The sequence below is a fragment of the Macaca mulatta genome, chromosome 14, assembly GCF_049350105.2.
Source record: "Macaca mulatta isolate MMU2019108-1 chromosome 14, T2T-MMU8v2.0, whole genome shotgun sequence".
NCBI classification, from domain to species: Eukaryota; Metazoa; Chordata; class Mammalia; order Primates; family Cercopithecidae; genus Macaca; species Macaca mulatta.
Window position 1 is genome coordinate 125042353 of NC_133419.1, and position 14864 is coordinate 125057216.

General features: G+C 42.9%; 1 protein-coding gene across 1 annotated transcript in view; it reads right to left on the reverse strand.

Annotated features, from left to right (window-relative positions):
- Nucleotides 1–1146: 1146 nt before the first annotated feature.
- The window catches only part of SIAE (sialic acid acetylesterase), a 37252-nt gene continuing 23534 nt past the window's right edge, over nt 1147–14864 (reverse strand). Inside the window, 6 exon segments of the mRNA NM_001261504.1 lie at nt 1147–1819; nt 3204–3399; nt 4375–4532; nt 11989–12122; nt 12689–12798; nt 14196–14373. Coding sequence (NP_001248433.1) covers nt 1568–1819; nt 3204–3399; nt 4375–4532; nt 11989–12122; nt 12689–12798; nt 14196–14373 — 1028 coding nt within the window. The 3' untranslated portion in view covers nt 1147–1567.

Sequence of the window (14864 nt, forward strand, 5' to 3'; positions counted from 1 at the left end):
GGGGTAGAACCAAAGCAAAAACCATCATTCACTCTACAGAGTGATTATAAATTTCATTTTCAAACAGTAAACAGTTCCTAAATTGGGGGAAATAGAGTGAATTCCACATAATGTTTTAAATTATTCAGCCACTAAAAATAAATTTACATATTATTTCATTAATATATTCACTACCTAAACCATATTTTTTACACTACGTAAAATACATTGTATATGTAGAGTGAGTGATGCTTTTTGCTTTAGTTCTCATTTTTCACATTAAGGGGAGGAAAGCTACCCATAGATAGCATTCTTGTTCCTTTTCACACGCTTCAAGGACAATTTGCAAGTTTTGACTGGATACAAATATATACACATCACTAGTGATTATGCTTTTATTTCCAACTTCTAATAGGTAACATAATTTTCAGGCACCGTTAACTGTTTTTAATCCATCAGTAAACTGCATTAAGATTTTTAATAATAAACACAAAAGGTCTCTTTCATGTTTATATCATCTGCATTATTTTTCTATATGCTTGTCATGTGGCTTTACTTTCAGCCTCACTCTCTCTTTTCTTCCAAATGGATTATCCTTAAACCTTTTACCTTTAAAGAGCCTGAGATTTATATTTAACTCAAACAACACATTTGCTTCTGTTGCCCCTATGTTCATGTTTTCCTAAGCCAGAGTTTCCCGTCCCTCCTGTTCCTGGCAGCCCAAGTGCCTTCCCTGGGCTACTCCCACCTGGCCCTTGCTTTTCATTCCTTAGGGCAGTCACTTAGCACCTCCCAAAGTGCCTGTACATGTTTTCTATTTCTTAAACATTCATATTATCATTATTTACATTGAAGGAACAGAATTGGTTTGGGCTTGAAGAGAATACAAAGAGATCTGTCTTCAATTATATGAAAGACTCCGATAGTAGTAGTTTCACAGGAGACAGATTTCAGTTCCACATAAGGAAAAACTTGGAAAGTTTTAATGGAAAGTTCATACAGAGATTCAGTAACCACCTGTCAGAAATTTTGTAAAGAACACACGAGGGCGAGGTGGCAGCGCCTGTAGTCCCAGCTACTCGGGAGGCTCAGGCAGGAGAATGGCGTAAACCCAGGAGGCGGAGCTTGTAGTGAGCTGAGATCCAGCCACTGCACTGCAGCCTGGGCGACAGAGCGAGACTGCGTCTCAAAAAAAAAAGAACACAAGAACACTAGCTGGGCTATGCGGCCTTTACAATCTTCCAATCCTGAGATCCCACAACTCTGGATAACAAGGAGCAAAAGTATTAGATATTTCACTCCCATTAATATGAGGAAAGTGAATGACATTGAGGTCCAATTTGTCTGTAGTTCAGAATTAGTCCAATACAGACCCTTCGACTAACTAGGGGACAAAAAAAGCAAGCATTTCAAGTCACCTACCAGCCTGGGCTCATCAGAATATAGAAACAGCCATGTGCTAGCTGGAAGCCATTCAATGAGGCTTTCTATTAATTTCCTTTAAAAGCAATGGTTATTATTGAAACTCCTAAATGCTAAAATCTGAAGGACCCATCCTTATATCTAAGTTCTGATCATATTGAAACAGTCAATTAGCAACATTGCTCTGATGTCCAGAACCCTGGTCTGTAATGAAAGCAATGAAGGGAGGGGCTGGCAGGGCACTGCTGGGGTGGTATAGGGGACACTGCTTATATTCACAAGGCCATGTGGTCCAAGCATAGCGGAGAGCAACCACGGTGCCCTGACAAGAATCAATCGCCAGCGTCAGGGACTGGGTGGAGAAGGTGTTCATGGAAGCTGGAAGCCACTTGCATCGATGGTCACTGCAACAGGAGATCTAATAAGAGAGCCATAAAATAGGAATGATTAGGTCAGAAGGGTCTTCTAAGAAGCGGCACTGCTCTTTCAGACAGAATGGATGGGAGGAAAGGAGACACTCATCACCAAGGACCTACTCCTACAGTAACCAGAAGAAACCTGAGCCCACTTTGGATCTAGTCAGTACAGCCACAGGTTGATAATACATGTTCATGTGATTAAATAAATAATTTTAATAAATAAAACATTTGCTGGGGGAGACAAGCATGATCACATGAGGCATTTAGGGAAGGTTCCCCTGAACATTCTTTGGGTGACCCCTCTTGCCAAACAGCAAGGCAGGCAGGAATTTAAGTGAACAGAGTGGCCCAGCTGCTGCTGCTGCTCTGTGGCACTCCCAAAGGAGCTGCAGAATGAAGAAGGGGCATAAAGGAACTCTAGATACGAAGCCTTTCTCAGGCCAGAAGGCAATCCAGAAACGGGAATACAAATTATCCAGAACCCAAAGGTTAAATTCTGTCCTGGAACAGAGGATGGGTAGACCACCAGCAACTGACTAAAAGAGGAGAGCTCAGAATGCAGACTTCTCAGTTCACCTGGAACCCAGTGTGGAAAGAAGCTAAGTGGGGTAAGTGCCAACCAAGCATCTGAGGCAGGTGGATACCATAGTTAGGACTTCAGAAACAGCAGCCCTAGATAAACTCCTGTGTAGTTAAAAGTTTGCTTTTAATACTCTTTTCTCTTCTCCAATGCATTCTTTTCACACACCCCTTCCCAACCTAAGGCCTCATGATTCCCAAAGTCACTCATTTAAATGTTCCACGTAGGAATGACTCCACCCCCCACCCTCAACTATCAGAGACTCCTAAATAACCGCTTTCATCAATGGCCCCAATTCCATAGCAGAATGACCCCTGCTAGGTATTAGAAGGAGTCTCATATAAGTCACACTAAGTTACAAATACCTAAGAATAAGCCTCTCAAAGGAGAACCTCAACTCAGAGAATGTCAGGATTTAGGAGAGTGTAACAAAAAATACACCCAAGGATGAGGTGAATCTTCTGGAGCAAGGATCTTTCAACAGGTAACCTACAAATAAAGCTGCAGGCCCTGCCCTAGCAAAGATGGTTGCTTTGGGAGAAAACATTTAAAAGGAAATTTAAAATTTTTAAAGTCCATTTTAATATGGACTTGTTTTCCCTTTCTTGATTGTCCTGTCTGTCAAAAGTGCCTCTAAGCTAATGAATTAACAGCTGTTTATTTGCGGCTCTGAAATACGCTCAGCCCCAACCAACCAAGACCTGCCGCATCGTAATGTTGTAACAAAAGAGACGGCCTCGGTGTGGAGGAAATCCTGACTCCACCACAAAATGAACCCCTGTTTATTCTGCTGTTCTTCTCACCTCAAATATCTTGTTGTCCCTTTTCTGCACCTGGATTTGCTGGTAATATGTGAGATTGAGCAGCCCCTCGTGAGCCAAGAGTTCTATCTTCTCAGGCAGTGGTCCTTCAAAGGTCAAGTTCTTCTCACCATAAGCCAGAGCACGGGCCCCCAGGTGCAGCCGATAAGCCACCGTCTGTTTATCTCGCGGGTGGATGCTACACGATGAGGAACAAGTAGAGAACTTTGGGTTTAAACTCAACAATAACCACATTTTTTAAAAAAGGGGGATTATACAAAGCACCCTTTATGAAAGTAAGAATAAAGCTGACTGAACTCCGTGATCAGTGGCTAGTCAACTTAAGGGAAATGGTGAATGGTAGCCATAGATGGGGCTCTGGGCCTTCTATAGGTTGGAAACCTTGAAATAATAGATGGCTTGGAAGGAAGGAATAAAGGGAGGGATGCGAGGAGGGAGGGAGACATGGAGGAAGGAAAGATACCAGAACTAACCTAAGAGAGCTAACTCATAAGATTGTTCCTAACCACTAAAAGTCAGGTTTCTTCTGAATGAACTGTTCATTATTTGGTCCCCTAGAGCTTTTATGCATTTATTCAATAAATCAATCAAGTTCCTCCTATAATCCAGACACTGTGTGTTGGACTCTATTTCCTATGTGAAATCCCCTCACATCCTACAGTTACTGTGCAGTATTCCCTGGGGCTGCTCACAGATATCCCAGTATTCCCCCTCTGCGGCCAGAGGAGTGCTGGAATTCCATTTCTGCTGTCACTGAAGTTACCCATAGCCTTATGACTTGGTTCGGCCGGTGCAATGTGAGCAGAAATGACTTGTGTGTAAGCACTGAATTGCTAGTATGAGACTTTAAGATGACTGTGGAAGCACAGGTCAACTTGGAGCCTCTATTGCTCTGGGCCTGTGAATGATTACAGTGAGCAAAGTCTCTGTTGACCTTCTTTTCACATAGACAGTGAGCAAGAAATAAACTTTTGGTGCATCAAAGAACTGAGATGTTTGTTGTTGTTACCGCAGCAAACATCTGCAGCACATCCCAGCATACATGATTCTAAGTGCCAATCCTCAGTCTAATCTGCCCCTTACCTGTGAACATCAGAGTGAAAGACTACAGAGAAAACACACTGTTCATGCAAAGCCCAAGAAGCAATCATACCTGCCAAAAGGCGAGTCTCTATCACAGAGGTCCATAGCTACGGCCATGAAAGTATTGGGCATCTTTGGGTTGGGGACATAGCCAAAGTCTGCTGTTTGATGCCAACGGATCTGGGGAAATCCATCGTCTGAGCTCTTCTTAGACAAATCTGAAGATAACTAGAAAGCAGAGACATTGTTAATTTTATTGCATCAGAATCCCAAACTGGAGTCTTTTTCACTGGCAGACTCTGCTTCTGCTTCTCTCATTGCATTTAAATGCTCATTCAACAGGTATTTACTGAAATTCTTACTGTTGTGGCAGTGTCTTTCCAAAGACAGCTGCAACAGTCCCTCTCATCCCATGTGCCCTCTTGCAATGCAACTTTGCCACACCTCGGCAGCGGGGTCTGTTTCTCTTCCCTTTGAATCTGGGATTTGCTTTGACCCATAGAATGCAGGAGAAATGATGTTGTACAGCTCCTGAGTCTTGGCCTTATGAGGCCTTGCCTTCTGATTTCATTCTCTTGAAACCCTGAGCTGGTCATGTAAACACTGTCCAGTTACCCTGCTGGAGAGATTATGGAGTGAGAGGGGCCTTGGAAATTGAAAGATCATAGAAAGACAGGCTCTAGTGTTCCAGCAATCACAGACAAGGGGCCAGTCATATGGATTTCTAGATCCTCCAGTTCAAATTGCAGCCACATAAGCAAACCTAGCTGATATCACACAGGGCAGAAATGAGCCATCCCAGGTGAGCCCCACCCTGGCCAACCCAAGGAATCATGAGCAAAAAATATGGCTGATGGTTTACGCCCCTACGTTTTGGGATAGCTTGTTACAAAGCAATAGATAACTGATATATCTGTATACAATACAGGGCTAGGCACTGTAGGGAAGCACAGAAAAATCTACCCTTGAGCACGTGCTAAATTGCATCCAAGACTCCAATTCTTTACGCCTTCCTGTATCCACACCCTCTTGCCATGTGGCTTTGCAGTTCCTCCTGTTAACAGGACAAGTATGTTTCCCAACCCCTTGATTCTAAGCTCAGCCATGTGGTTTGCTTTGACCAATAGACAGAAGCAGAAATTATGGTGTGTCACTTCCTAGCCTAGGCCTCAAGAGACCCCACATGGCTTCACTTGCTCACTGCACTGCTGCTATCGCCATAAGAAGGACGTGCCTGGGCTAGCCTGCTGCTCCCTGGAGAAGGACAAGAGCTTCTGGAGAAGGACAAGAGCTCCCCTGCCGACCCACAGCGGTCTGAAAGAGCCTAAGGATCTGCAGCTTAGCCAAATCACCCAAACGCCAGCTCCCCAGACAAGAGCTACCTATATAAGAAGGGCTATTTTAGGCCGGGGGTTTTGAGGTAGTTGGTTACACAGCAGTAACTAACTGGTACAAGTACTTTACAGCTTTGTTGAGGAGGACAGACCTACACATAAGAAATAAACATAAGGGTTTAATGGGTTTATGTTTCATAAACATATAAAATACTATGGATTAAATGTTAAATCAGTGCCACAGACAGCAAGTACTAAACATTTAGAACAGGCAAAGATTATTATTATAGGAAAACGTGGCCTCAGAATTCATAAAAACAAGTGAAATGGGCACCAAAAATATGAGGAGTCACTCCAGGCAGTACTGCTCACACTTCACATGTTAGAAGCATGTCAGATGCAAAGGTGGGGAGGAGCATGGTCGTTCTGAGAGAAGGGCAATCCAGCTGGACTGGAGGATTTGTGAAGGAAAGACAAAGTGGGAAAGATAGCAAGGCAAGCGTTTGTATAGTTGATACTTTCGTATTAAGCAATAAGGAACTACTGTAGAGGTGACAGCAGCAAACATTGTGAATGTGCTAAAATGCTACTGAACTCAACACTTTTAAATGGTCAATTGCATGTTACATGAATTTCACCTCAATTAAGAAATTACAGAGCCACTGAAATTATTGACATGATCAAAGGACCATTTCAAAAGATTGTTCTAGTGATCATACAAATGGCTCTGACAAAAAACAAAATAAGGCCAGGCATGGCGGCTCATAATCCCACCACTTTGGGAGGCCAGGGCGAGTGGATCACCTGAGGGCAGGAGTTCAAGACCAACATGGTGAAACCCCATCTCTATTAAAAATACAAAAAATTAGCCGGGAGTGGTGGCAGATGCATGTAATCCCAGCTACTTGGGAGGCTGAGGCAGGAGAATCACTTGAACCTGGGAGGTAGAGGTTGCAGTGAGCCAAGATTGTGCCACTGCACTCCAGCCTGGGCAAGAGGGCGAGACTCCATCAATAAAGGACTTAACACAGAGAGACTGATTAAACAGCTATTATAATATTCTAGACACAAAAACAAAGGTCTAATCTACAGAGATAGTAGTGGAATGGGATGATGAGAAATAATAACTGACAAAACCAGGCAACCAACTGGATGTGGGGCACAAGAGAAAGGGTAAAATCCATCATTCGGAAGCCACGGCATCTGAATGAACTGTGTGGCATCTCAGGCATCCAAGTAGCACCAGAATATCTGGGGAATAATATTGTTCCAGAAAGAGCCTGTGAAGGATCCACAGCTCATGTATTATCAGTCAGCTCATTTATTTATTCATGCTTTTAACAAATATTTACTGAGCACCTACTCTGTGTCATGCACTAATACCGGCCTAGAAGATAGAGCAGTGAACAAAACACAAGAATCCCTTCCCATTCTTATATTCTAGTGGAGAGAGATAACGAATAACAAGATAGATCTGTAAACTACATATCCTATGAGAAAGTGACAAGTGCACTGGAGAAAAATATAATAGGGAAGGATGAGAGAGTGTCAGAGTTGAACAAAGACTAGAAGGAGATGCAGATGACTCACAGGGAGCCACATCCTTATACAATCCTCTCCTCTTTGTGGTAGGGGGAACTCGTAACTTGATTCTAACTAATAGGCTATGGCAAAGGTAATGGGTTATCACTCCTGTGATTATGTTATATATGGCAAAAGTGAAGGGATTTTGCGGATGTTACAAGTAAGGTCCCCAGTCAGCTGACTTCACATTCATCAAAAGGGAGAGTATCATGGTGAGCCTGACCTAATCAGGTGAGTCCATTCAAAGAGGGTCTAGAAGCCAGCCCCCTCCCCTGCTGGCCGTCAAGAAGTAAGCTGCCATGAGTTCTACAGCTTCAAGGAGGTGAATTATGCCGACAACCACATGAGCTTGGAGAGAACTCCAAGCCTCAGATAAGACCCCAGCTCTGTCTGACACCTTCACTTCCACCCTCAGCAGAAGATCCAGCTAAGCCATGCAGGCCCAGACATCTCACCCACAGAAACTGAGATAATAAATGTGTGTTGTATTGTTTTAAGCTGTAAAATACGCAGTCATTTCTTGCTCAGCAATAGAAAACTAAAATAGCGGGAAAAGAACTTTCCAGGCAGAATGGAAAAGAAAATGGCAGGCCCCAGGACGGTAGTACGCCTAGCGTGCTTAAAGAAAAGTAAGGTAGCTAGTGTGGCTGGAGTGGCATACGCAAGGCAGAGAGAATTAGGAGGTGAGGTCGGCGGGTAATGCAGGCAGTGGGCATGTCATGTATGGCCTTGCTGACCTCAGCACACGGAGACCCACTGCAGCCTTCCGACCTGACTTACACTTCAGAGGGTCACTTTGATATATTGAGAATATCCTAAAGGAGGAGAAAAAAAGGTAGAAGCAGGAAGAAGACCAGTTAGGAGGCACTAATTCAAGGGAGAGATGATGGTGGCTTAGACTAGCGTAGGAAGAGTAAAGGTAGTGAGAAGTGGTCAGATTCTGAATGCAGAGTGAGTTAACAGGATTTGTTTTCATCTAAACGGAAAGTTGATATACTCCTACTCCTGCAAAACACAGAGGCTCCCAGAAAAAATCTTTACTATTACTATGATACATGCAGTCCAACTATTTCTTCCTTCTTTTTCTGATGTTTACTCAGATCACCCTGTCCTTTGATTTAGATAGCATCTTATTCTTAGCACCAGTTCCAGCCAATGACAGGCATCAACCTAGTATCTCCCTTTTACAAACCATGATCTAACTGTAAGTCAAACCACAAACTGGGAAGCAGTCTGGGCCAGCAACAACATTGGTTTTTTTGACTCCATTTCAAAATGTCTGACCCCATCAGAGGACTGCATTTTACGCAGACTGTTCCACCCAGCCTTATTACTCACACAGCCCAGAAAATACCTGACATCATCCCTACGAATGTGGCCAAATGCAACTTTGAATCGAGGATATTTTCTGCTCTCTGAGTTGCTCCAGAAAGATGAGAAAATCATCAGGAGAACACAGAGAGGTTGCAATAATAACAGAAAGGAGCCTTGGATATGATATGGAACTAATAGGCCATTTCCAATTCTCTTATTAAAATTCTCTCAGGCAAATCAGCTTTAACATAGGAAATGATAAAAGGTGCCGCTGAAGCCTCACAGTGGAATCTCATGAAGACTAGAAAATGGGAATTAAAAATCTACTAAGTCACCCTACTTCTTCCACACAACACCCAGAAGACAAAGTGCAACCACGTGCGCCAGCCAGGGTCATAATGAAGATCACAATAACAAGTCACAGGAAAGAACTGTGGTAAAAAACTAGCCTGAAGCTCAACAGGGAGCAATGCTAACAACAGCCCCTCAAGCCAAGGGAATTTTCTCAAAATGGCAGTTTGCTGAGAATTCTTGCAGCAATTCACTTTCATTGACTGCACTACTATAAACTCGCCACATGGGGGCACCGGCGTACTCCACACCCAAATGAAATTCCGGTTTTCCTAACCTGAGACACAGTGGGGCACTACTCGGTCTCCCACAGTGGGTGGTAGAAATACTGCGGCTAATAAAGGCCTAGACCAGCCAGAGAATATAAAGCTGGCCACGCTCACAAATAACATGCTGCAGTTTGTGGTGTGTTCAACGGTTCCTCGAAATCCCTGTGTAAAAACCACACTCCCTGGGACTCCAGCCCCTGGCCTCCTGTTCTTTCTCTCTCAGGTTCCAGGTGGCCTTTCTACTAACCAGTCTGGGATACACATGTCCAGCCCTGGTCTCTCCATGGAGCTCACATCCTCCATCTCTAGCTGTATTCTAGTCACTGCAACCATCATTTCACTCTTAGCACTTCTATGAAGCCAGTTCCTCTTTCCTTACAGACCAACTGTCCCTCCAGATCTTCTGATTTCTCTATCAACAATATTCAACACTAACATTACCTGGTATGTTCCAGGCTTTATATGGATGAACTCACTCAATATTTGAAATAACAAAAGTCCAGTATCGTGTTCAAAAACACGTAGCTCCGGAAGGGTCAGAGCTAGCATCGGAATGCAGTCAGTCTCGCTCAGACTCAGTCCGAACCATTATGTTGTCATGCTGGGTATTTCCCTTCAAGGGGATATGTTTATATTTCCAGACTTCCACTAGTAACCAGCATGTTTTTGTTGGTGATAATAAAGTGAAAGCCTGGAGATTAAGGGACTTTCACTAAATTGTAAGGCATAAGTACAAGAACCAGGTCTTTCCGGTTGCTATACTTCTTTTTCCTTTTTTTTCTTTCTTTTTTTTTTTTTTTTTTTTGAGATGGAGTTTTGCTCTTATTGCCCAGGCTGGAGTGCAGTGCTCACCACAACCTCCGCCTCCTGGGTTCAAGCGATTCTCCTGCCTCAGCCTCCAGAGTAGCTGGGATTACAGGCATGCGCCACCACGCCCGACTAATTTTGTATTTTTAGTAGAGACAGGGCTTCTTCATGTTGGTCAGGCTGGTCTCAAACTCCCAACCTCAGGTGATCCGCTCGCCTCAGCCTCCCAGAGTGCTGGGATTACAAGCGTGAGCCACCACGCCCGGCCTGATTGCTATATTTCTAGCACCTCACAAGATTCACAGCATATAATAAGCATTCGACACATACTTTTGGTGTGAGTTGGCTAAAGTCATACTCAAATCACCACGTGCACAGGCCAAGCGAGAAAAAAGTATTTCCAAGGGCCAAGTGTAGTTTCCACCAACAGGGATGCAGAATTGGTGACAGGAGCTGCTACTTTGAAAATAATGAGCAGAATGATCTCATTTCAAAGTCAGGACAAATGTAGGAAAGAAGAAAGAAAATAATCATAAAGGTATTTTAAGTGAAAAGGTCTATACAAATATTCAAAAAAAGGTACAGTGAAAAGGACAAGGTAGGGGAGTTGGGAGGATGGTGAGAAGGCATCTGTGGGGCGTGCGGAGGTAGGTGTCTGGGACCATGGATGTCCCATTTACACAGTAAAGCCTACTCTGTTGTCATGTTGTAAGATGGGCATTGTTTTTATATCACCTTACTTGTTTGATTTCTTATGTTCTAGAAAAACCAGCACTACCACCCTGCTAAAAAGTTTAGGTCATATGAACATGTGGAGGCTAGGCAATTATGAACTTGGTCAAATATGTTTATTCTTTTTATGCAAGGCTGAAAGCAGAATCTTTCTGACTAGTTATCTCTAATTAAATGTATGGTTTCTCTTGCTATCTTTTTTCATTCACGTGTTAAGCCGCTATTTAATGAGTGCCAATCAACTACAAACATACTAGGGATGTAAGTGTGACCCAGGAAAATGTAGTCACATAGGCAACCTCATGCAAATAAAAAGGGGAAGTAGAGAGAAAGGGGACATCTAACCCAGACTCTGGATAGTCACAGAAGGCTTCCTAACTAATATGTAAGCTGAGACCTAAAGGGTGATTAAAGTTAACTAGGAAAGTATGGAAGGTAAAGAGCAAGGCAATGGCCTGGGAGTGAGAGAGCATGGTGGATCCCAGGAAGTGGAAGGGATAACACCAAGCTGGGGAAGGGGTGGGGAAGTGGACATTCTCACAGACAGTTGCTAAGAGTGTAAATTTATACAAATTCATGAATTTCTACAGAGAAATCTGGGGACATGTTCAAAGCCTTATCAAGGTGTACCTTTTGACCCAGAAATTTAATTTCTGGGACTTTACCTTATGGAAATAATCAAGCATACATGCAATGAGCAACAAGGAAAATAAACATGCCAAAGCTTATTAAAGCAAAATGTTTAAAACAACCTAAATGCCCAATCTATAGAGAGCTAGTTAAATAAACTACAATATAACCATATTTCAGACTCTACAATCATTACAAACTGCATTGAAGATTAATATTTATTGACATGAAAAAAATGTTTACTACTTATCTCTAATTGAAATATTACTTAAAGAGAAAAATGCAAGATATAGTATAGATCTATTTCAAAAATAAATGAGCAGAAGAGAGCTGCTTATTTCTGGATTGGAACATTATCAATGTTTTTAGCTCCTTTTTTGCTTATCTTTTTAATATTTCCTCAATGAAACTGTAATCCTTTTTTAATAAGAAATATTAGTTACTTACAACTTTTTTGAAGATTTAATTGTCCTATCAGTGAACTGAGATGAAGTAAGCCTTACATTCAGTTCTTGACCAGCACGTTATGAGGATGAAAAAGGAAGATGAACTCCAGGAAAGAGATCTAAATAGCACATCCCCACACCAATGCCCCTAAACCTCTTCCTCTCAACACAGGAACAGGTGTTGACACGGACAGAGAAGCCTTTACCCACATCGTACCTGGACAAATCCAAACGGGAAGAAACGCTCTGTCTGCCCCTGGGAACCACGGTGGAAGGTTTCGCGCCAGTCTTCGATGAGTGCAGGGAATGTGCAATTGTACAGGTCCGTGTTATAATTTATATTGGACTCCCCTAAAAACAGTCCAAATTGCAAGGGGAGTTTGGAGTAGACTGCAAAAATGACCGCACATTACTCTCCTCCCTCTATCCATGCCCTGAGGTAGTGGTCTTCCCACAGTCTCTCTGGACTGGCCTTTTTCCAGCCAATGGGGCATCAGCAAATGTGATACAAGCAGAGGCTTGAAAAGTACTTCAAGTTTGGGCTCTGCCCTCTCCTGATGACCCTGGAATCCTGAGACTATTATACGAACAACAAATGAGTCTATACTGGCTTGCTAAAGGATAAGAGGCCACCTCAGAACGATGTTGCAACAGCCCCCAGACAATACATCTAGGGAGAGACCATCCTAGGTTATCCAGTCACCAGACAATCTGCCAGGTGGGCAAAGACACAAACGAGGTCCAAGCAGGAATGAGCTGAAGCAGCCCAGACATAAAAACTACCTGCTAACCCGCAGAACAGTGAGCTGAATAAAATTATAAAGTGATTGTTGCTTTAAGCCACTACGTTCTAGGGTGCTGTGTTACACAGCAAACGCTATTTGATACAATGGAGAAAGAGTACACTGAACACTTACCCTGGTACCACACCACCCCTTTCAGAGTCATATTGCGCAGTGGATGGATCATGGCATTCCAGAGGACAGAGTGCTTACTGGGACCAGTTACGGAATTATATGGAACGGACCTGAAATCATACGATGCACAAGTGTCACCAGAGAGCCAGTGATTGATCACCTAAGGGTCCCTAACTGGGCATCTATCCACTTTCACTTGTGGCAAACTTCTGATGAAAGCGACACAGAATTAAAACTGAATGGAAACTCCTTCTCTTGAAAACATGGGAATATTCTCCGAATTTCACCTCCGGGTTATTCCCAAAATAAGTGTATCAGTCAGCTCTCTATGGTAATTAAAGGTAATTTCTAAGGTAATTAAAGCCACAGAGAAGGAGTGTTTTATTGTTCAGTATCTCACATGGAGGGGGGAGCAATACATTTACTTAACTTTTCTTAAATAAACCTTCATTTAATGGACAGACATTTAGGTTGTTTTAAACTTTTTGCTTTTATAAGCAATGCCAGGAGTATCTTCCTTATAGCTAAGTCATTGCATATATGCTTAACTATATCCATAAGACAAATTCCCAGAAATGAAACTGCTGTGGCAAAGGGCATCTTTTTTAAGGCTCTGAACACGTTCTCAGATTTCTCTGTGGAATATTTATATGAATTTATCCTGTAGCTGCTGCGTGTGAGAAGCCCACATCCCCACACCCTCAGGATTATCCCTTCCACCCCCAGAGAGCTGGTCTAACGCTCACTCCTACTCTACTGCAGGCCATTCTTCCTGTTCCAAGTTGAATATCTTCACTCCCCCACAGGCAAGCTTTTACCCAAACTATACCAAGAGCTCAAACCCATCCTCCTCCCACAGGCCTTCCCAGCGTGAATGAGACACGGTCCGGGAAAGCAGGTCACATACTGCTCATCTCTACATCGATGTTAGTATCAGGATTTGTATTCGCTAGCCCTTTCCCTCCCCAAGTATTCTTCCTGATCCAGCCTTTCCTAAGCGGGTGTTCAGTCAGTGTACTGATACATTTCTTTGAGTACATGTTTACAACATTTGTTCTTCCTGTTAGATTGTTTATTCTTCTAGGCAATACAGCACAATGGTGAGGGGCACAGACCTTGAAGCCAGACTTGCCACTTACTAGTCACGCCCATGAGCAAGTTACTAAATCTCTCTGAAATTTGGTCTCTAATGTCTATACTTCAGTATGTTAATATATAATAATATATATTCAAAATATTAATAATGAATATATATAAAGTGCTTAGCACAGTGTCTGGCATATAAAAAGCTTTCAGTAACCACCAGCTATTACTATTATTAGGGAAAAAGATAATTTTTTTACATGTTCTCAAACGATTGTGGTGGCAATGACGTGAGAATAATGCATTCCCTGTGCATGAATAAATTACATACATTCGACACTTAACTCCCCACAGAGGACCATGACCCTCTCTCTTACATAATTCCCTGGTAGTCTCTTTCTCAGACTGGAGAATGCTGTCTTACCCTTGTTTAGGAACCCCGCAGGCTTCCAGTGACCGTCCAGATGACCAGGCTTCAATGGGTGTCCCGCCCCAGCTGGAGGCGATCAGCCCGATGGGGTACTGCAGAGTGTCATACAGGTGACGCCCAAAGAGCCAGCACACTGCTGACATGTACTTGAAATATCCGTGGCCTAAGTTTTCTGTGCAGAGAAACGGTTAAAGAAAAAGAGCCAGAGAAAGGTCGATGGATACAAACTGCAGCTGCTAGGTGGGTCTAGGTGAGAAGGGTGGGCAGAGGTCATTCTTCTGTTCTTTTCTAAGACTTTCAAAAGTAGGATAAGATTGAGAGGCACAGAGAAGACACAGCATCAAGACCAATATGCTGGTCTGAACACTATTATCTCTTCCAAACCTTCCCTAAGGAGAATCTTTTCCAAGGGAGAAAACCGTAACCTTAGTGATAGTTTCCTTTTAGCTGTCTTCATGTTTTTTCAGTTGCTCAAAACGCTTGTTCTCATAACAAGGAGATAGCACTCTCTGCCTGGGAGAGAGGCAGATATGATAGCGATTTTGCTCTCAGTCTGAGTATAAATAATTCACTTACATAACATGGAAGTTAAAACTCTCTGGCTAGGCAATAGGCTTCCCTGTGCTTCCCATCACTTACAGGATCCACAGACTCTCGGATAAT